General features: G+C 32.9%; 10 protein-coding genes and 1 non-coding gene across 11 annotated transcripts, besides 2 other annotated features; 4 read left to right on the forward strand and 7 right to left on the reverse strand.

The window, feature by feature from the left end:
- Nucleotides 1-7: 7 nt before the first annotated feature.
- On the reverse strand, nt 8-1,354 carry LIF1 (Lif1p; the record flags this gene model as incomplete). Its single annotated transcript, XM_001647231.1, has 1 exon — nt 8-1,354. One exon carries the CDS (start codon nt 1,352-1,354, stop codon nt 8-10), a length of 1,347 nt encoding a protein of 448 aa, XP_001647281.1.
- A 1,039-nt stretch (nt 1,355-2,393) lies between these two features.
- On the forward strand, nt 2,394-3,392 carry NBP35 (Fe-S cluster-binding ATPase; the record flags this gene model as incomplete). The annotated part of the gene is made up of 1 exon (XM_001647232.1): nt 2,394-3,392. One exon carries the CDS (start codon nt 2,394-2,396, stop codon nt 3,390-3,392), a length of 999 nt encoding a protein of 332 aa, XP_001647282.1.
- Nucleotides 3,393-3,620: 228 nt separating this feature from the next.
- On the reverse strand, nt 3,621-6,164 carry SPC105 (kinetochore-microtubule binding complex subunit SPC105; the record flags this gene model as incomplete). The annotated part of the gene is made up of 1 exon (XM_001647233.1): nt 3,621-6,164. One exon carries the CDS (start codon nt 6,162-6,164, stop codon nt 3,621-3,623), a length of 2,544 nt encoding a protein of 847 aa, XP_001647283.1.
- Nucleotides 6,165-6,633: 469 nt separating this feature from the next.
- On the forward strand, nt 6,634-6,915 carry RTC6 (mitochondrial 54S ribosomal protein bL36m; the record flags this gene model as incomplete). The annotated part of the gene is made up of 1 exon (XM_001647234.1): nt 6,634-6,915. One exon carries the CDS (start codon nt 6,634-6,636, stop codon nt 6,913-6,915), a length of 282 nt encoding a protein of 93 aa, XP_001647284.1.
- A 415-nt stretch (nt 6,916-7,330) lies between these two features.
- Nucleotides 7,331-10,348, reverse strand: RTT10 (tRNA (34-2'-O)-methyltransferase regulator RTT10; the record flags this gene model as incomplete). Its single annotated transcript, XM_001647235.1, has 1 exon — nt 7,331-10,348. One exon carries the CDS (start codon nt 10,346-10,348, stop codon nt 7,331-7,333), a length of 3,018 nt encoding a protein of 1,005 aa, XP_001647285.1.
- A 685-nt stretch (nt 10,349-11,033) lies between these two features.
- On the reverse strand, nt 11,034-13,289 carry TCO89 (Tco89p; the record flags this gene model as incomplete). Its single annotated transcript, XM_001647236.1, has 1 exon — nt 11,034-13,289. The coding sequence occupies one exon, from the start codon at nt 13,287-13,289 to the stop codon at nt 11,034-11,036; it is 2,256 nt and encodes a 751-aa protein (XP_001647286.1).
- Nucleotides 13,290-13,896: 607 nt separating this feature from the next.
- On the forward strand, nt 13,897-15,681 carry VPS45 (Vps45p; the record flags this gene model as incomplete). The annotated part of the gene is made up of 1 exon (XM_001647237.1): nt 13,897-15,681. One exon carries the CDS (start codon nt 13,897-13,899, stop codon nt 15,679-15,681), a length of 1,785 nt encoding a protein of 594 aa, XP_001647287.1.
- A 133-nt stretch (nt 15,682-15,814) lies between these two features.
- CTI6 (Cti6p) lies at nt 15,815-17,395 on the reverse strand (the record flags this gene model as incomplete). Its single annotated transcript, XM_001647238.1, has 1 exon — nt 15,815-17,395. One exon carries the CDS (start codon nt 17,393-17,395, stop codon nt 15,815-15,817), a length of 1,581 nt encoding a protein of 526 aa, XP_001647288.1.
- A 730-nt stretch (nt 17,396-18,125) lies between these two features.
- Nucleotides 18,126-18,197, reverse strand: Kpol_1002trna1. The gene has a single exon. It is a non-coding gene; the product is annotated as a tRNA-Glu (tRNA).
- A 489-nt stretch (nt 18,198-18,686) lies between these two features.
- Nucleotides 18,687-18,797: a sequence feature (this is one fragment of gene Kpol_1002p78, which is interrupted by a gap, the other fragment is Kpol_1002p78f1~contains possible frameshift sequencing error; similar to AA sequence:UniProtKB:Q7LHG5).
- On the reverse strand, nt 18,687-19,223 carry Kpol_1002p78 (Tkp3 protein; the record flags this gene model as incomplete). The annotated part of the gene is made up of 1 exon (XM_001647239.2): nt 18,843-19,223. A coding segment is annotated over one exon (381 nt), but the record flags the coding sequence as incomplete, so codon positions are not given.
- Nucleotides 18,801-18,827: a sequence feature (this is one fragment of gene Kpol_1002p78, which is interrupted by a gap, the other fragment is Kpol_1002p78f1~contains possible frameshift sequencing error; similar to AA sequence:UniProtKB:Q7LHG5).
- A 1,104-nt stretch (nt 19,224-20,327) lies between the features above and the next one.
- On the forward strand, nt 20,328-20,957 carry CBC2 (nuclear cap-binding protein subunit CBC2; the record flags this gene model as incomplete). The annotated part of the gene is made up of 1 exon (XM_001647240.1): nt 20,328-20,957. The coding sequence occupies one exon, from the start codon at nt 20,328-20,330 to the stop codon at nt 20,955-20,957; it is 630 nt and encodes a 209-aa protein (XP_001647290.1).
- Between the last annotated feature and the right edge of the window lie 859 nt (nt 20,958-21,816).

Consider the following 21,816-nt stretch of genomic DNA (forward strand, 5'->3'; position numbering starts at 1 on the left):
AGTGTTTTTAATGTGGGTCTAATTCTTCTTCCGTTGAAGATTCCGAATTTATTTCATCTGGAGCCACACCTTCATTTCCTGCCTTCTGACTTGTACATATTCCAGTATCTGTATCTGTATCTGTATCTGTATCTGTGTCTGTATCCGTTTGCGTTTGCGTTTGCGTTTGCGTTTGTTTTTGTTTTTCTGGATTAGCATTAATCTGAGTTGGTATTTCAATTTCAATTTCAGCTTCTGTGTTGGTTTCCGATTCTGTCATCACTTTATTGTTGTTTTTAGAAACAACTTCATCATCGATGAAAGGGTCATCTCCCGCCTCATATTTTATTCTTGGCGTATCCTCTAACTGGATATTCAATTCCGATTCGTATTTCTTGGCATTCTTTGCAGGCGATGAAGTTTTCTTGTTGATACCAAAAAATTGGAAGTCTTCAAAATCATCGTCACCATCACCAACTTTCTCTTCTTCTTCCTTGATTGGGAACTTCAATCTTCTTTTCACTTTATCTGGTTCATTTGTCTCTCTGTTATTTTGTCTTCGTTTCCCTGGTGAATTCAATGAAGATACTGCATTTGTAACATTTTTATTAATTAATTTACTGTCTTCGCCTCCATTATCCTCACCATATTTAGTTTCAATACTCATTAATTTCTCAGTTAATTCGGATATTTTCTTCTTCTTTTCATTTAAAAGTCCTAATACTACATCTCTGGTTTTAGTATCTCTTTCCTTTATCAGTCTATCAAGAATTGATTGGTTCTCATGCATTTCTTTCAATTCATGGGATAGCACCTCATTGGCTCTTTCCAAATTGTGTATTTCATCATTAGCTGCAGAATAATACTTGAACAATTGATTGCTTAATTGGAAAAGGTCAACTTCACCATTTAAGACTTTATTGAATTCAATTTCTGTTAGCTTTTCAATTATACCTTCAGATTCAAACTCCATAACAAATTTCCATAAACCTGCCTCCCTAATATTTACAATCCATCTTGTAAATTTTGTTAAGCCTTCTAAAGCTAATATTCTGACCTTATTGCAAGTGACAAATTTAACGAACTCATACCATAATGCTAATTTACTTCTTTCAGCTTCTGATCTATTTTTAGATAGATTTGTTTTAAATAACCTTAAACTATTGATATTAATGTTCAAACCATTAAAAATATCGGAACCCTCACTCAAAACTATTTCTTGAAACTGGAAACTTGACAATGATTCCTCATTGCTAGGTAATAATAGATTATCATCAACTGTACTCTTACAAAATACAATTGTTTCCTCATCATTTTCTGCTACATAATTAGGTAGATTTTGTCTTCCTGGAACACAACAGATAAATTCCATCATGAACAAATATAAAAAGAATTTACCAATTCAACAGTGAGACCTATTCTATAGTCCAGTTCCACAATATATCAATTAAATACAATCTCAAACTTCAGTATATTTAATTAAACTTAATTTGTATATAAGATATATTAAGCTTCGATTCGAACAGTGATAATTTCTCTAGTAGTTCTTAATAAAGTGATGCCTTCAAAATATAAAAAGGATTAAGGATAAAACCATAGGATCCATTACAGATTGAAATATAATTAGCAACAAAATTAACATGTATCAACTATATTACCAACACTTTAATCCTCATCTTTCTCTTAGAATACTGTCTATTCATCATCTATCTCATCACCTTTATCGCGTTGCGTGTTTCATATATCAACAGATGATTAGTAGAAATCAGAATTAATCAATTAGCTCTAGAAATACATAACCCAGACCAGAAATATGTTGATCCATCATTAACAATATCAACAGTCTTCATTTGGCTTCCATTTCTTTCAGTCTTTTGTCAGGTTCCAGTGACCTTCGATGACGTTTCAACCATTACCGTTGCTGCTGGACGTTACTTAACTATTGTAAAAGGTGAAAAGAAAAAGGAATGGCTGTTTAATATAGTTAAAATCATCATATCATCTGTCGTGAATCTAAAGGTTATCATTCATTAGACATAAAACGATCTAATTGATTATTTTAAGTTGATTCATGCCCATCGAATCAATAATCAATATAAGTCAGATATGATTTAATCTTGGTTATCACGTGATATTCGATATATTAAAATGTCATATGTCTCTATAAGAACTTTATTACAAATCAAGCTTTAAACATCTCATCTCGAAACTTTGTTGATGTCGTAATGGCAATTCAACAGTTGTAGTTTAAGTAAATTACAATCTGGAAAAGTTGAGTGCGTTTTAAGTGGTCTAATATTTCTAGTTAGCTTGGATAATATTATCCTTTGATAATTCAATATAAAATTGTTCAAGTAATTTTAATTAAAGGTAATAATCAAGTCGAAGATAAATTACATATCTGAATTTATAATATGACCACAGGACTAGTTTCTGAGTTGAATGTTTCTTCTTCAGAACAGATTTTGCCTCCAGAGTATGAGTTGCAACAACCTGAGCCTGAACATTGTCCAGGTCCAGAATCAGAAAACGCAGGTCAGAGTGATGCTTGTCTGGGATGTGCTAATAAAGAGATTTGTGAAAGTTTGCCAAAGGGTCCAGATCCTGATATTCCTGCTATTAATGAAAATTTATCAAAAATTCAACACAAACTTTTAGTCCTTTCTGGTAAAGGTGGTGTTGGGAAGTCGACATTTACCAGTATGTTAAGTTGGGCTCTATCTGCTGATGAAGACCTTCAAATTGGTGCTATGGATTTAGATATATGTGGTCCCTCATTGCCAAGAATGCTTGGGTGTAATAATGACTTGGTTCATGAATCAAGCTATGGTTGGACTCCAGTATATGTGGCTGATAATTTGGCAACCATGTCGATACAATATATGTTACCAGAGGATGACTCGGCAATTATCTGGAGAGGTTCCAAAAAAAATTTACTAATAAAGAAGTTCTTAAAAGATGTCAATTGGGATTATTTAGATTATTTAATAATTGATACCCCCCCAGGGACTTCGGATGAACATATATCAATCAACAAATTCTTGAAGGATTCGGGTATTGATGGGGCTCTTATAGTAACAACACCCCAAGAAGTAGCATTACTTGATGTTAGGAAAGAAATAGACTTTTGTAAAAAAGCTGGGATTAAGATTTTAGGATTGGTAGAAAATATGAGTGGGTTTGTTTGTCCTAATTGTAAAGGTGAATCTCAAATTTTTAGGCCAACAACAGGAGGTGGGAAAGCATTTTGTGAGGAATTAAGCATCCCATTTCTGGGTTCAGTACCTTTGGATCCTCGAATTGGGAAGTGCTGTGATGATGGTGAAAGTTTCCTCGATGAATACCCAGAAAGTCCTGCATCAGAAGCAATTATCAACGTGGTGGAGGCCCTTAGGGACGCAATCGAAGGATAATTTGAAGGAAAAGCATCAATGTCAATGATTTGACATTTCTATTATATAGATCAGACATATAAAAACAATACATGCATCTTAATTGAAAAAAGAAGTTTATAAATATAATATTACAGATTACCCAATATTTAGTATAGATTATATAATATTGCCCAATATTCGTTACAGGATACACAATAGGAGCATTAGTATCATGAAATATGCAGAAACATAAGAAATGAATTCACATTACGATATCACAATATTTATTGAGTTCTCGTTAATCCAGGGTATTAGCTTATTAATCTTTTTCGTAATTCTCATGAAAAGGTCATCCTTTGAAATGCTTTCACCTCTCAAAATCTTAACAGATATAAAAAGTTTTCCAAAGTTATACAAACCCAGGTTTATAAAGTCTTTTACTGATAAGTAAAATTTTACTTTTGAGTTCGTTCTAATGTCATAGTCAGTAATCTCGATCGCTGTAGTTTTAAGCTTATCATTGGATTGAACGAATGAAACTGGAAATAACATTTCCAATGACTTGTATTGTGCTAATAATAATCTTGATGAATTCAATTCTTTAATTAGTTCTGAAAGTGTATGTAAGAAGTTATCCCCATTTCTTACAGTAACATTAGCAAGTAGTAGAGTAAAGAAATAATGATAAAATTCATTTTCATTGCTAGAAGTCAACTTAACCGCTTTCCTAATATCTTTTGTCTTTCCAATCTTTGAAAGATCTATTACTATTTCTGGGAACTCCTCAATAGGAGACTTTACTATTAATGTGGATTTCTTTAAACTGACAAATTCAATTCCGGAAAGTGTCTGAAACATAGAAAATCTATTTTTTAACCTATTCAATTCGAATTCTGAAAAATGTGAGTCCAGTCTTTGAGCCCTATTTGAGTTTTCTAATTCTAGTTTCGTTTGAGATAGGCTTTCTTTAGTTTTACTAATCTTAGTTAAAACATCATTCCTTTTATTTTGTAATTCTTTTATCTGCCCTATTTTGACTGAATGAGAGACCAGCTCCTGTTTTAATTGTTCCAATCTAAGTTTATCCTTCAGATTTGGATGATTCTGGTAGTAATCTGGAGGTAATTCTCTTATTAGTTTGATTTCTTGTCTTATTCTATCTTTCAATGATTCTACTTTATTTTTGATTTCCTGGATATTCTCTAAGTCCGTATTAACTTTTTCGAACTCTTCTTTTAATATACTTAAATTTTCTATTAATACATTCTTAATACCTACCAAATGCTGTATTCTCCATTCGTACCATGCCTTTTTAGCTTCCAGTGAAGAATATTTTTTAACTAGTTGTAATTGAGACTTTGCAATATTTTTGATCTCTGCCTCAGATGAAAAGTATTCACGAAACAATAAAGGTGGCGATTCTTTTATTACACGCTCTTCCAAATCTTCAAATAATACTTTCGATTGACTGATCCTTCTTAATAATTCTTTTGATATAAATGTATTCATTTCAAGAATTGGTATGTCCACATAGTAAGTGTTATACAATTGGTTTATCCTAATCCCAGTAATTTGTGCAGGATCTATCAATGTAAAATTCAAAGTACTTTCATCACTATTTCCTACTTCATTATCAATCTTAAAGGATATGTTTATTTCTTTTAAGAATTCTTTGATTGAGTAACTCTGAAATTCTTTGTCATTGGTACCTTCAACAAAAGGAGAGGTCTTTTGAGATATAACAAGTTCTTTGTCATTGGTTTTATCCTTTTCCTTATCACTTTCAGTATTAGTTTGGGTGGATGTCCCTGTTAAATTACGAAGTTTTATAGGAGACATTCTTTCCATCTGAGTCAATTCCATCTCATCATCGGAAATTTCTAATCCAAAATTTTCCTGATCTTCAGGTTCTACGGTATTTTCTGGTAATTCTTCATTAGACGCTTTATATGATCCATCGACACTCAACTTCCTTCTCTTAGGCTTGATCCTTCCATCTTTATCATTTTTAATAGTGAGCTTTGGCACTTTAATTTCTGTGAACTCTAAAGTCTCACCATCGTTATTTTCTAACATATCCATACTTTGAGTTTTTTGATAAATTTCAGTGACGTCCATAGGTTGAGAGCTGTCAACAATCTGTGGGACTTGAATTTCTGTCATCTCCATAGTTTCATTTTGCTCATCGGTATTACTTTTCAGCGGTACAATTATTTTTGTCAATTCCATAGTTTCATTGAGTTTACTGAGTTCATTGGGTTCATTAAATTGATCGTCTGTTTGTTTTGAACCATGTTTATTAAATAGTTGAGTAATATCCATGGAATCGTCCTCAAGATCTTCATTCAAAATGTCCTCAATATCATCATTCTTTTTCTGCTCTCCATTTATTATCTCGCCCTCAGTTACTTTATCCTCCCTTTGAGTAGACGTCACTAAAGCTTCATCCCTACTATTACCATCGTCATTTCCAATAGGTTCATTCACAGGTTCACTGACAACTTTCCTACGAGGCTCACGTTGTTTTCTATTCTGTTCAGGAACAAAATCAAAACTGTGCAAAGTAACATCTGGAGCAAATGATACCCTACGATTAATCTTGTTTTGTAAATTTATAGTATTTATTCTTGAAGTTGTGTTATTCCCTTCCAAGACATCACTCTTAGTCAAAGGAAACAATGGTAAATTAATGCTCCCAGTAACAACACCATCAGAAGTCAACTCTCCGCCATTATTCCCTTTATCCGACTTCAATATCCCCTTAGCAGGTTGATCAATACCTTTATCGTTTGGTAATTGTGATCCAGTCATCTCAAACTAATATCACAAATCTTTACCAATCTTAAAACTACCACAGCAACCACTTATTAACCAAACTCCCTCCTAATTACCACTAAATAAGCAACTAATAACTTAAAAATATATCAAACAATCACTGGCTTTTTTCTAAATACCCTTCAAACTGAGAGATGAGATGAACCTTTTGTTGTTGTTATTGACGGTTTTATCCTTTGTTATAATCTTGATGTTTTTTTTCCTTCTAAGGCTTTAAAAAAAATATATCGAAGATTTAAAGATGAAAAATTATAGATAACTTATAGGAAGAATATGATCTTTAACTTGGTTTAGAGAAGAGGTTAAGGTGCCAATTGGTTGATCTAAGTATAGGAATTCTGTTGACATTTTGATTGGGTATCTACTGCTGTTAATTTTGTGTAATTCTGTTTATTGACCATTGAGATATTTCAAGTTAAGAGCACAGTTAAGAAGAGAAATTAAAATGTTACGTGCATCTTTTGGTATACCGTTTGTTAGAGCTTGTAGCTCATTGAGTAGATCTCAACTAGCTGGAGCTAGTAGTATACTGCAAAGAGCTTCTTTATTTCCAATGGCTAGAAGCCTTTTGAACTCTAGTAATTTGATTACTCCTGCTTTTACAAGAGGTTTTAAAGTTAAAACTGCTGTTAAAAAATTTTGCAGTGATTGTTACATAGTGAGACGTAAAGGCAGGGTATACGTTTACTGTAAGTCGAACAAGAAACACAAGCAACGCCAAGGTTAGTTTCTCACAGATAAAGATATTTATTTTTTAAAATGAATAGCAAGTAAAGTAACGCAAAAATTAACAGGTGACATATTATCAGAGTAGCTTAACAAAGTTATAGAGATACCACATATTTTATCGATCAAAGATTGATCAAAATTTTAGATGAGATAAAAATATATATAAATAAACTTATACATAAAGCCCAAATTGTGTCAACAAGCTTTTCGATGTTTGACATGATTTATTAGTACTGTAAATACAAATGTAATGACATTTTCTATATTCAAAAATGTGAGAATATATATATATATATATATTGATTTGATTTGATTTGTCAAAATAAAATGATTATTTTCTTGTGAAATAATATAACGTATTAAAAGTCTATTGATTATTGAATTGAATTACGTATTGATTCAGGAAAAAGTCCTTAAAATGCTAATTTCCATAATGATATACCTACACCACCTATCAGTGACAATGTACTACTATCTTCAAGTGTCACAACATCCAATGAACCGGTATCAGCAATTGTGGTGTATCTTTTATCTATTGGGACAAGATCATCACCAGTAACATCCCATACTTTTACTAACTGATCTACTGATGTCATCATCAGTTTTCTATTCTTGTCAAATAAACTAATCGAAGTGATGGTGGAGGAGGCAGCATCTTCAATGAAAGATGAAGAACTACTGATGATACCTAAGGAATCAGCATCAACTTTTAAAATGTTCATTGCAATTGCGTTGTCATCCCCACCAGTAAAAATCTTGATAGTCCTTGGTAACGACTCAGAGTCAGTACAAAATGTTTTGATACCAGATTGATGGACTAAAAATTTTGTAATGTAATTAGGTAATGGTAAAGTCTTACATTCATTGAAATTTTCTAACAAAAATTGGAAATTATCAGCGAGTTCATATGGAATATAATCAGTAATATTGTACACTACTACATGACCATCGGTCGGTGTCGTAATTAAATATAATTGTTTAGCAACTGATTCTAATTTAACATTTAATAGACAACAAGTTTCATAACGGCCTTCTATCAATAAGGCAAATTTGTTTGTTGCTTCGTCAAAACTCCAAACTTTAATAACGGAATCGGAGTAAACTGTTGCTAATAGAAAACTATCACTGTTTAATAAAAACTTGACATCAAAATCCATTATTCTTAAATCAGGAATATCACTCGATGTAGGTAGAGTAGCTCTTGTGCTAATATAAGGACGAGATGAACTATCTTGATCAATATCCCACAAGAATAACTCTTCTCTTGCGGAACATGATATCATTAAATGATGATTGATGAATTTACATCTCTGCAACCCAGATACGTGTTTCCTTTGCAGCCAGTAGTTAGTGATATCGCCAGTATCTTGGTCAAAATGCGATAATCTAACAGTTGTATCTTCTGATGCAGTACAAAATAAATAACCATTTTTATATGGTTGTGACTTCAAAATTGAAATATCTCTTATTTCTCTTCCATGTAGACCATTTTTCAATACCGCTGGGAACCTGGGCTCTCTTATCTTTCTATAATGCAAATCGGATGCCTTTATGTAGACCAGAACAAATCCACGACCATCGGGAAATAAATTCCATTGACGATGAGCACCGCCACAAGGTTCACTCATAATTTCATAACAATTAGTTTCATTGTACATATAAAATAAACTTGATTTAAAACCATAGGTAATATATTGATTTTTATCATCTATGTAAGCACCTTCAAGGAAACCCTTTGAAACCTTATTAGAATGTAAGACACTAAAGTGAACCCGTTTACATGATGATCTTTTCAGATCGATTGTTATGAAGTTGAAATAACCATCTCTGTTTGTCACTGAAAATATTGGAAGCTTTTTTTCGATTTCTACAAATGATACAGATGTAATAGTATCACCAGGCGTTAATTTTCTTATTAAATATGGGTCGACATCGCTGCCCTTCAAGTTGAAGATACCTATCGTACTGAATCTTGACCCCAGTAAAATGTAATCTTCAAACGCTTCCATACATGTTGTAACAAAATTATCTGGTCTATTAAATCTGAATTCCTGTAATATATCTAAATTGTAGTTGTCGATTTTCAAAAAGATTAACCTATCTCTAGGATTTGGTGATTCTAAAAGCAAAATGATTGATTTTCTATCAAAGATTGAAACTAAACAATTAGTAGATTTTTTTAATCCTTTGATATTATAATCTGAACTTAATTGTAAATTACCGACAGCATCGAATCTCAATAAAAGAATATCAGCCTTATTGTTCATGAAAATTGCGATATTTTTTGATGAAATTCCAGAAACAATTACAAAAGAAGAAAATCTTTTATCTTCTAATTCCAATGTCCATTTTTTATTTACATCACCATATTTCAAAATTTTACCAAATGAAGTCACTGCTATTAAACCAAACGAAAACCATTGGAAGCCCTTAATAATTTCACCTTTCTCAAAAGGGATATCTAATTCATCTTGAATTTTTTGAATGGAAAATGAACCAGTTTCTTTACCAGTTCTACTAGTTTGGATTAGGTCAGTAATTTTTAATCTACCATCATTACCTGATGTAACCGCTATCATGTGGTCGCTGTTTACATCAACGCCCCAGACATTCTTTATTTGATGTACTTCATAAATGTTACTTTGCTGAAGGAGTACAGATTTTCCATCTTCATCGACAATAATGTCCCAAACACGACAAGTACAATCTTCAGAGACACTTATAATTTTCCTGTCATCTTGGAAAAATTTCAAATTCCAAATTCTAGCGGTATGGCCCCACCCAATGGTTAATTCAGCACCAGTCTTCAAATCCCATAACCTAATGGAACGATCATCTGAACAACTTGCTAGATATTTCCCATTATCGCTGATGGTTGAATAAAAGATTGAGCCTTCATGGCCTTTTAAATTGTGAACAATGGACTCTTCATATAAATTCCAAACCAATACACCTCCCATGACAGTACCTGCACTAATATACACAAGTTCGTCACTGAAAGGTTTAATTGAACCTGAATATAAAATCGAACGTTCGCCTTTGATAGTTTTGACACCTATGATGGTACCAATAATATCAGATATAATAACTTTATTATAGCAAGTTAATAAGAATACTTTATTACCATCGGCACTGAATTCACCACAAGTGATCCATTCTGCCAACAGCCTTTCTTCTTGAAGAATAGAAACATTATCACTAATATCACTCAAGCTACAAACAGCAGCTGATCTTGCACCATAAGCTAATATATAACCATTAGAACTTATGCTTATTCCATGAACTTTGTTCTTTCTGAAAACTCTACAACGATTGATCAATTCGCCGCTTTTGTAATTATATTGTTCAATGTATGGACCATAACCAGCATAAACAAATTCATCATAGAATTTTACACATAATCCAGGACCATGGTGAGAGATTTCCTTCATCTTTGTAGGTAAATTTTCAATTCAATTGGAACAAATATCAGTTTTCTCAGTTTGCTATTTGATCTTTTCCCTCAATTAAAAAAAAATGAAAGAATAAAAACAACTGGAAGGAATCTTCAGTATATCAACTTCAACCACTGTAATTGACCCTAATCCGATGTCAATTCGATCGATAAATTAGAAGTTATAATCATTTTTAATGGTCTTATTGTTAAGCTGCTTTTGAACTATCTTCAAATCCGATGTCTCGATGAGCTTAAATTTGAAAAATATTAAAAGCCGGGTAAACAAATGTGAACATAACGTTAGATGAATGAACTTGACCAGATGGACACTTCCTGTTCCTAATTGATGGACTAACAAGTTGGAAGTCTTAAATGGCCATCTTGATTAACAGATAATTTAATTTATTATTGTTTATTTAAATTTAGGATCAATGGTCATTAATTTATCGAATATATAAATATATATATTTATTATTATAATTATTGAAATAACTACTAAAATTAGGAAAAAATATTAATGATGATAAAAGATATCAGTTAACGTCTCAAATAAAGATCATTTAGATTAATGCTGTTGTATTATATTAAATTCAAATAATTTGGTTTTTTTGTTTTTTTAGTAGCTTTCTTATGCATATTGTTCTCTTTTAGTTCATGTTTTATAATTATTGTTTCTTGAATTATCTCTGATGTGACTGTACTTGTTGATGTTGTTGTTGCTGCTGTTGCTGTGCATTCATATTATTTTCCATTCTACGATGAACAGCTCTCGTTGTAGGTTGGAATGAGTTTATTGTTCGTTGATGATGTAATCCTGTTCCGGATCCTATCACTCCTCTTAATGAATGACGAGCAGGCTGTGCATTTTTCATATGATGACCAGATGAAGCTAATTTATTCTTGGCCAATGGATTAGTGTCTTTATTGAAATTCGCGGTCTCTTCTTTCCAAATGTTTGCTAAAACTCTGTTTAGTTTTGCTTGAGTAGAGGAATTCGTCAATTCGTTAACTGATTTCGTCTGTTCTCCATAATTGGAAAATAGTATTTCTCCTAAATCTGCATTCAAACTTTGGGAATGAGACCCATTATTGTAATGGTGTCTTTGAGTTGAAGAAACTCTTGTTAATGCTTCTCGGATTGGATTATAAAACCTACGAACACTCGTATATTCATGTGATATCCTTTCAAATTCTCTTTTAACTTCAATGTTACTAGCCATGAATACTGCATGACTATGATCATTTTGTAAATTTAAATCCATAATCGAGTTTTCTCTTTGCAACCATAATTTTCTCTGTGTCCTAGAATCGCCATCCATGCCATCTGATTTCAAAAATTGTGCAAAATTATTTAAAGATGTATTATTTTGTCTTGTTTGCGGTGCTTGAGATAGTAAGCTTTCATTATGTTTCGATGGAACCCTCTCATTATGAGCTTCTAGTGAATTCTGTGATGCACTCTTCATAGATGATTTGTTGAATTTAGATCCTCCATAATATCCCTCAGGTGTACCTCTTTGTAAATTATTTGTCAAACTTGAAATTGAATTTGAGAAATTGGAATTTGACTTTGGCCTTGAACTTTGTAAATTTTGATTTTGCTGTTCTCTAATAGTATTGAATTGCAATTCATTAGCTCCATTATTCTTTTTCATACTCTCTCTATTTTCCATTTTCATTAAAACTTCTTTAGGTATTTCCCCTTGTTCATTTATTTGATTATAATCGTTTGCACCTAATGTATTCGACATTGATAATTGGTTTTCAAAATGTCTTTCTACTCCTGTTGATTGTGAGAGTATCATATCAGGGACATATTGATCAGTATGGCCATCTTCTGGCTTTACATAATGCTCGTTACTAATTATATTTTCATCCACTACTTCAACTTTGTTATTTTCCTTTTGTAAAGCATTCAATTGGGAACTATGTTTGCCTTGTCTTTTTAAACTATGTGCTTCAGTCTCTATTAGGTCACTTGGAGACGTTACTGCATCGATGTGATCTTCTCCAACATCGTCTATGATATCATCATCTATGATATCATCATCATTGATCTCATCATTGTTAATAAAGTTTTCATCATTATCATTTGCCTTGATATCCTGACTTGAAGCACTTTTATTGAAATCACTACTTCTTGAGTTAGAAGGTTTTATCATATGAGATGGAGGTTTGTAACTTAATTGATTTGTTAATTTAGTGTTTGAATTATCTCTATTTCTATCTCTCAACAATGGTGCGTCATTGTTTGTTTCCGCTAGAACATCAGAATCCTTCCTCAGCAGCTTGGACTCTGCTGGGATGTTATTCTTAACCATTTCACCTTCAGGAAATCTCTCGTTTCTTGGATTCCCTAACTGAGATTGATTGCTCTTATCCATTTGAGATTCCATTTTTTGCTTTTGTGCTTGCTCTTCATCTTCCTCTGTGAAGTATTCTACTTCTTCATCAGTAGTTGAATCATCATCTCTTGCTTCATCGGCATCATGTAGTTCTAGAACTGAATGAGTACTTTTACCTCTTCTTGGCTTTAAGCCACCACCACCAAAACTCAGAGGTCCATCAATGACGGTATTCCAACGACTCTCGCCTGTATTTTCGTGACCCTTTTTGCCAGATATCGAAGTCATATTCAATCCACTACAAGTTCTTCGTTTATAAAGGATATCTGAACTTTTACATTTCTTTAAAGAGCCATGTTTCGTACTACCTGAAATTTCAGGATCGAAAGTACCATCACTGCTGTAATACCGGTTTAAACCTTTGAAACTTGCAGAACTTTTTGTCCTTGACCTCGTAGAGAATTGTCTAATATACTTTAAATTTGGATTAGATAGAGTACCCAATGGAGAGTTATTCCCATCTCTAACACCACCATTACCAGATTCTTGTAATTCGGAATCTGGCTTCATAGTCCTACCACGATTACCCATGATAAATAAAATAAAGCACCACCACCCCCTTTTAATTCAAAAGACTAACTAACTCTTAAACCAAATATTCTAGCAATTACTACCTATCAGAAACTGAAATAAAATAAAATATTTCAAATAGCAACTGACAACTTTTTTAAAAGTAATCCAAATTGAACCAAACAATAGGGACACCAGAAACAATTTAGATTACTACAACTGCAAACTATATCTAATCCCCTCGGTTAAACTCTAATCAAACCTTAAACAAGCTTTTAGTATCCTAAATGTATCATAGGTCTCTTAAATTATTAGCAAACATTAACTTCTTTTTCTCTTAAAGATATTATCAGTTAGTTGTTCCTTTTTTATGGATTTGATATCAACCAAAATATCCGAGATATTGATAATTAAACAATTAAAGGAAGTGACAACTAACATAAGATATATAAAGGTTTGATGCGATAATGATGGGTATTGTATTATATTGAGATAGTTTTTGATTGAAATTGCCTTTAAGTTTGTGTGTGTGTCTGTGTATCTGTGTTTTAAGGTATCAAATTTGGTTTAAAAGTGATTAAATTAGAGGGAAAGAAAAAAAGAGGTTTGGTAAGAACAGTAAAGGGATATGAATCTATTTGATGTTGCTGATTTCTATATCAATAGAATAGTTACTTCGGAAGCAAAGTCCAAGGCTTCTGTTTTGGATAGTAGTAGGGTTAAGGCATTGTTATTGGATAAGAACACTACTTCTACGATTTCTATGTGTGCTACTCAAAGTGATCTTTTAAACCATAATATTTATTTGATAGATACAATTGAAAATAAAAACCGTGATACAATGAGACATGTAAAGTGCATTGTTTATGTTAAACCTTCGGATGATACTATTGAATATCTATTGGAGGAATTGCAGAATCCTAGATATGCCGATTATTACATTTATTTCAGTAATACGGTTAACAAGTCTCAGTTGGAACGTTTGGCTGAATCCGATGATATGGAGGCAGTTTCAAAAGTTGAAGAGATTTTTCAAGATTATCAGATTTTAGGTGAGGATCTATTTTCACTGGAGATCCCTTCTAAGACTTTATTCCGCAATCAATTGCTATGGGATGAAATTGGTTTAGAAAGTTGTAGTAATTCGTTGTTCTCTCTATTGTTGTCATTGAAATTGAAGCCTGAGATCGTTTACGAAAATAATAGTAAACTAAGTGCTAGATTGGCTAAAGAAGTCTCGAAAAAAATATCAGAAAATGAAAAAAGTTTGTTCGATTTCCCTAGAAAGGATTCCCCGCCATTATTGATTTTACTAGATCGTATGAATGATCCGGTAACTCCTCTTCTTCAACCTTGGACATATCAGTCAATGATAAAGGAATATATTGGGGTCACCAGAAATATTGTGGACTTGTCGTCTATTCCTGACATCGATAAAGATTTAGAAAAAGTTACGTTGTCTTCAAAACAAGATCAGTTCTATAATGAAACTATGTTTCTGAATTTTGGTGAATTAGGGGATAAAGTAAAACAATACGTTGAGACTTATAAAAGAAAAACACAATCGAACAGTCAAATAAATTCCATTGAGGACATTAAATCATTCATTGAAAAATATCCAGAATTTAGAAAACTTTCAGGAAATGTAGCAAAACATATGGCAATAGTAGGTGAATTGGATAGACAATTGCAGGCTAAGGATATATGGGAATTGAGTGAACTAGAACAAAATTTGTCGGTTCATGATGATAACCAAGAAGATTATTCTACTCTGTTAAAACTTTTGGATTACCCAGATGAAAAACTCTCTCCATACTATAAAGTCAAATTGGTGACTCTATATATAGTAAGGCATGGTGAAAAACATCCTCAAAAAGTAGAAGAAATTATAAATAAACTTAAATTTTCAGGTGTACCAATAGAGGATGTAAATTTCTTACATTATTTCTTCAGTACAATGAACGCAAGAAATTCGACAAATGTCGACCTATTAAGTGGAACAAATAATGAAACACAACATAAAGAACGTGAAGATATTTTAAGTGAGTTAGCTAAAAAGTTCAATAACCGTATGGGTAGAAGAGATGCAAACCGTAAAAGTGGGAATATAGCGGATAATGTGTATATGCAACATGTTCCTGATTTATCCGATCTCTTATCTGATCTATCTAAAAACAAATTGCGTGCGAATACAAGATATAAGTATTTCAATGCCAATGGTAATAAAGGACATCATATGGCACCTCCACAAGATGTAATCATCTTTTTTGTAGGAGGTGCCACATTTGAAGAAGCTAGACTTGTTCATGAATTCAATGAAACTATGAAGAGTAATCACGGTAACATTAGATTAATTTTAGGTGGTTCGAATATGGTATCCACAAAGGATTTTATAGATTCAATGAGAAAATAATTGATTTTGGTATTTTCTAAAATTTTATTGTGAATTTATTAATTAACTCAACCTATAGATATTTTATTATGAATTTATTAACTAAACCTATAGATATTTTATGTATATATTTGTGTTTTTTAACTTAATATCACTAATCGTTAAATGAAGATCCATTTGAATATTTCTTTTCCCACAACAGTAGAGTTCTAGTTAAATCGTCCATAATTTTTAAACTCTCATCATAATTACCATATATTAGATCGACCTGTTTAATGAATTGTTGGTTTTCAACGAATCGTACTAGATCGTCCTTTGAATTTTGTTCTTGGCCTAATTCCCACTGTGTTCTTGATATAAATTCCAGTATAGCCGCTACACGCCTTCTCATTTCATTTAAGGAAGTCCTTTGTGGGGGGAGTCTTGGTTTTACCGGTTTGTTGATATCTGGCTCTGCAGATAGATTTGAATTTGAACCAGTAACATTTGGTGTATTTGATGGTGATTTCGCTTTCCTCCTACTGTTAGCTTTTGATACTCTTTGAGATTTTCTTGTTCCTGTACGTTTATTTTGATTCCAACCGGTTAAATTTGAAGAATCTTTACTATCGGTAATATCATTTTCTTCTGTTGAAGATACTGTCTCTGACCTTGCTGTTGGACTCCTCCTAGTGGAGGTCCTTGTATTTGGATTAGTGGTGTCATCAGCCAAGTTATTCTCCGTAGGTTTATCATTTCTATTAATTTCGGCATCAGTACTTAATTTCTTTTCATCTGTAATTTCTTCTTCTGCAGAGTTATTAGTTGCGCGTTTGCTCTCCTTTATAGCTTTTTCCAGCATCAATTGGTAATGCTTTTCTTCTCTTGCGGAAAACGTAGCTCTTTTTCTATCTTGGTATCTTCTGCTAGACTCGTTATTATCATCATCATCATCATCATCACCATCATCATTTTCATCTTCTTCCCCGACAGCTCCTACTCTAGCATCTCTTGTAACATTTGGGGTTGTTTCGCCTGGTTCTCGTTCTTCCGTATCTTCTTCCATCGGATCTTCGGTGGACTCACTAGTTCTTGATCTTCTACTCGTACTAATAGGTGCTCCCTTTTCTTCCTCAATTTGTTCATTTTTCACAGATTCCAAATTACTGGTAGTGTTCCCACTTGATCTACCGCTACTGGCAGTATTAGAACCATTATTTCTTGATCTATCACCACCTCTTCTCCTTCTTTCATTTTGTGATTTTTTCTCTTGAACAGGCTTGTAAGAAGATCTCAACTCCCCAGTAGCCTCTACTGTATATATACGATGCAAATCAGGTTTGCATTGTTCACACCAATATTTATCTGGAGTAGAATCTTCGCCTTGCGCTATACCTACACAGTAACCATGCTGCCAGACCCCACACTGTTCACATTGAATGTACAGGCCTGAATCATCTGGAGGGTCTAGTTCACCACAGATACATCTAGTTTCACCTTCTTCTTCCTCTTCTTCAACTTCAATACCAACCTCAGGTTCTGCTTCTGCTTCTGCTTCTGCTTCAGTTTCAGTTTCGACTTCTCCCTTATTAGCCAACTCAGTTTCTTCGGTCTCAGTCTCCTTTGCTTCTATATCCACTTTATATTCTACATCTCGACTCTCTTTCTCAATGGTGACTTTTTCAGCACCACCATCACTACCACCAGAAGCTGGCTCTACATCCAACTCAGTACTCTTGCTATTGTCTTCAGACATCTTTTTCTGTTATTATATTGAGTCACCAGTCCGTATTGATCCAGTCTTAATTTACTTCTAGCTCACCTTATCTTAATATATGCTGTTATATTGCAGTATTTCCATTCACAACTCAAAATTTAAGGATAAAACTCAGTCTATTCTTTTACCAGCTACGACGACCTAGAACAGCAAGCCAAAATCAAACACACTGTAATACACTGTACCCTAGATATGCAAGAAAATAAAACACTTCAGACTAGTTCTGAGATCTAATTGAGTTCAAAGGTTCAATCACAGTATAATTAATCCTTTGAATATATTTTTATATTGTTTTATATACCAATACAGACCTTTAAAATCAATTTTCGGTGAGTTTGGTTATAACCACCAAACTCTTCTAAGCCATACGGAAAGCCGGGTAATTTACAGCAATTTTGGCAATTTTTCAAAAACTCGTTTCTTTTTTCTTTTTGTTTGCGGATAGTAACAAGATGTTACTATCGGTTGCTATTCGGTTGGTCACGTGGAGATTGGTCAAGAAAGTAGTGGTGATAGTAGTATTAAGTAGCTGATTGGTGTGTTTTGAGTAGCTTAGCTCAGCTTGGCTTTCTTTTTACTTTCTCACTTTGAAAGGTAATGAATGGATGAGTTTGTGTTTGTGATTGATGTGGTAGCTATGAAACCTACAAGTATGAATTAGCGTTGGGTGAAGGAGGTTGAGCAATGGGGAAGAAAAATTTAAAAAATACTCCGATACGGGGAGTCGAACCCCGGTCTCCACGGTGAAAGCGTGATGTGATAGCCGTTACACTATATCGGATAGGAAAGTTATGTGTGTTTTAAACAAAGTAGCTTATATCACAACCATGTACAGATCCTAATAATCACGTGTACATATTTTTTTGTATTCTTTCATGTGAATTCTGGAGTTTCTTAGCTGTAGTTTATTGGAGAATGCTAAATTTAAATTGTTGGGTGTTTTAGATTTATAACTACTGGTTTGTAGGATTACGTTGGCTCATTGTGGTCACTCTGTTACTAGATAACTGGATCGTTCTTTTAGTTTATACATAGTTACTTGTTATATTACTATAAATATTCTTCTTTTAAACTTCAGATAACCTGAAGAGTTTTCGGTTCGACCAGACACTCGTGAGACATGATAATATGGCTTTATAGAAAAAAGTCACATGACCAATGTCAGCAATAACTAATCCAAAATGTTAGCCCTTCCATAGTTCATGCTAGACTTCTTGCCGATTTTTTGTTATGGTTTGAGCATTGTAATCTCATTGATAAAATTATAAAATATGGCATCTGCCGCTGGGTTTCCAGGGCCTGGGAGATGAGTGACGGTGGATGTGAGATCCGCTGAAATTTTTAACTCTCTGGCTATTCTTCTGATTCGTTTCTTTTTTAACTAAACTGTTAAAAGTGCTCGATGATCTGTTCATTATTCCAAGTGTCATTCATATAGAATATATCTGACATACCGCAGAGCACCTGTAATTGCTTGTAATTCTAAACCAGATACCGTATAATTACGATGTGACTTCTGTAATGATCTTGAAAAATAATCCGCAACTCCTAAATAAATAACGTTATGATTAATATCAATTTCTTCTAGCACTTCTCCATATCCCTCTGTTGACACAACTATTGTTAACCGGTATAACCCATCTTCATGTGATTGGACTAACAAATGTGGATTACAAAGATTGGAATTTGGTTTTATGTAGCATTTATGTTGTTCTTGTAACCATCCTATCTTCGGGTCAGTGATGGATTGATTTATGGATCCTGCCTTAGGTGAACAATGGCCAATAAATTTGGGACAAAATTTTGATCAAATCTAGGAACTACTGTGCTTTCTTTTTTCTGGGTGGTTCGATCTTAGTGTTCATATGAGTTATCTGAATAGTAGTTGGCGGTTGAGGAATGAAATACCATTTTTCTTTTTTGTTGCAATTTTTAATTATAATAAATGTCTACTATACGCTGATATGATATATAAAAGGGTTGCCCTATCAGATGTTATAACATCTGGACTTATTTATATCCAATATATAATAACAACCTATTGAAAAAGTTTATACTTCTTTACTATCGACTTAATATCCCAAGCATCTGCAAAGAGAATTCGACATCAATTACAAACCCCGTGTCCTTCTTAAGCCTCAACAACAATATGTTTAAATATTGATATTTGTTACACTGGCAAGGAAATACAGTAGACGCAATAATTAAAGAGTTGATAATTGGAAAGTATAGGCTATTGGATGGGAGACTGGATTTGACGAATGCAGCCAAATATTATGATTTGGTAACATTTTAGTTAAATGTTACTATAGTAAAATGATATCAAATTTTGGTGAAAAAATCTACCATTAGTTGAAGTTATTATTCATAATTTAGTAAAAGTAATGGTTTTAAAATCTGGAAGGGATGAGAAAAATGTTAAATTTTAGCTACCAGAGAAATTGGAAGACTTACTTTAACAATCATTAGATATTACATATTATTTATATGAATTAACCCAATGTCTCTTATCTGTAATGGACCACGTTATCATTGTCACTGTCACTGTCACTGTAACCTTTAAGTATCATAGAGTGACATTTCATAAATTACCCGGACATCATCTTTGCTTTGTGGTTTTCACATCACCGATTTTATGCCAAAACTTGATATTTAAAGCTGTATTTAAGCAAATAAGTTGTTGGAAACTATACTGGGAATGGAAGAAAGCAAAGGGATATAACACCAATAGCAAGGGAGAATTGTTGTCACTGTTACTAGTTTTATAGTTTATAGTTTTCTGTGGAATTTTACAGGTTGAAAGCCAAAGCATTTATCAATTTTTTTGACAATTTAGAATACACAACAAGTCAACAAAGGAAAGGAAAGGAACTACAAAAAACACACCAACGTATTTTAAAGATATAACAAGATGTCCTTAGCAGAATTTGATGAGATTAAATTTGATCATTCCACTGATCGTTTAGACAAGCCATCTACATATCTACTGCGTAAAGCAAGAAAAAATGTTGCAAATGGGTTAGATGAGTTGCGTCAATCGATGAAATCAGCAACTATTTACGTGGGTAATCTTTCATTTTATACATCAGAAGAACAAATTTATGAATTATTTTCAAAATGTGGTAGTATTAAAAGAATTATCATGGGATTGGATAGATTCAAGTATACACCATGTGGGTTTTGTTTTATAATATATAACACCCCAGATGAAGCATTAAATGCAGTCAAGTATTTAAGCGATACCAAGTTAGATGATAGAACCATTACTATCGATTTAGATCCAGGATTTGAAGATGGAAGACAATTCGGTCGTGGTAAGAGCGGAGGTCAAGTGAGTGATGAATTAAGATTCGAATACGACGCATCCAGAGGTGGCTTTGCAGTACCTCTAGCCGACCGTATTGGTAATGCCAATGGGTCTCAAGGGGTCTATTCACACAATAGAAACTTTGGTGCGAGAAGAGTAAGATACGTCCCACCACCAGAAACAATGGCTACATTTGAAAACGATCAAGAAGAAGATAATTACATTCCTCAATAGATATACACCAAAGGTTAAAACTAACTTAATGCCATATTATATACTGAGGATACAAGAAAAAAAATAAAATAAATATTAACAAAAAAAACCAGCAAAAAGTACTATATAAACCTGCATATATATACATATATATCCATATCAACAAATAATTAACTATAATTTAATTATTAAATATATATATACTCAAGTATGTTCTTTCTGGTCTACTGAATACAAAGTATAGACCACACCATAAAGAACTGTTTAAAAAACAAAGAATGAATGAATGACAATTCTCAAGAGAAGAAACATAGTTTATCTTAACATAACGTAACGTAACGTAACGTAACTTAAGCTTGGCCAGAAAAGTTCAAATCCAAGTCCAAGTTCAAGCTCTAATCCGACGTAGAGTCCATCGTAATCCAAAGTCAACCAATGGAAATGGTAATGTAAAAAGTATCCTCTCTTCCTGAAATAAGAGGTATATACAATACCCTCTGGTTGTCTCTCTGACCAAGAGTGAAAAATTTAAGCCAAAAAAAGACCAAAAAACTGAACAAATTTTTTTTTCACTTTTGATCTCATCTCATCTCATCTCACCTTCAGCTAGAGTTGTATTGTCGTAGTAGTAGCCTCAACTTGTACAATTGATATAATTCATTGCTCATTGAATGATCAGTACTTGAGGTTTTAACAAGAACGGTTTGTAGTCTCTAGTATAACACAAACTGGAGAGTTAGATATATACAAGAACTGACAAACATTGAGTTATCAATGAAGTTACACCTTGAAGGAACTTTCTTGTTTTGTGATCAATTCAATTCAATTGATTCTTATTGTTAATGGTAATGTTGAACCCTACATACATTTGGGTTCGAAT

Source organism: Vanderwaltozyma polyspora, genomic scaffold (assembly GCF_000150035.1).
Source record: "Vanderwaltozyma polyspora DSM 70294 KpolScaffold1002 genomic scaffold, whole genome shotgun sequence".
Taxonomy (NCBI): domain Eukaryota; kingdom Fungi; phylum Ascomycota; class Saccharomycetes; order Saccharomycetales; family Saccharomycetaceae; genus Vanderwaltozyma; species Vanderwaltozyma polyspora.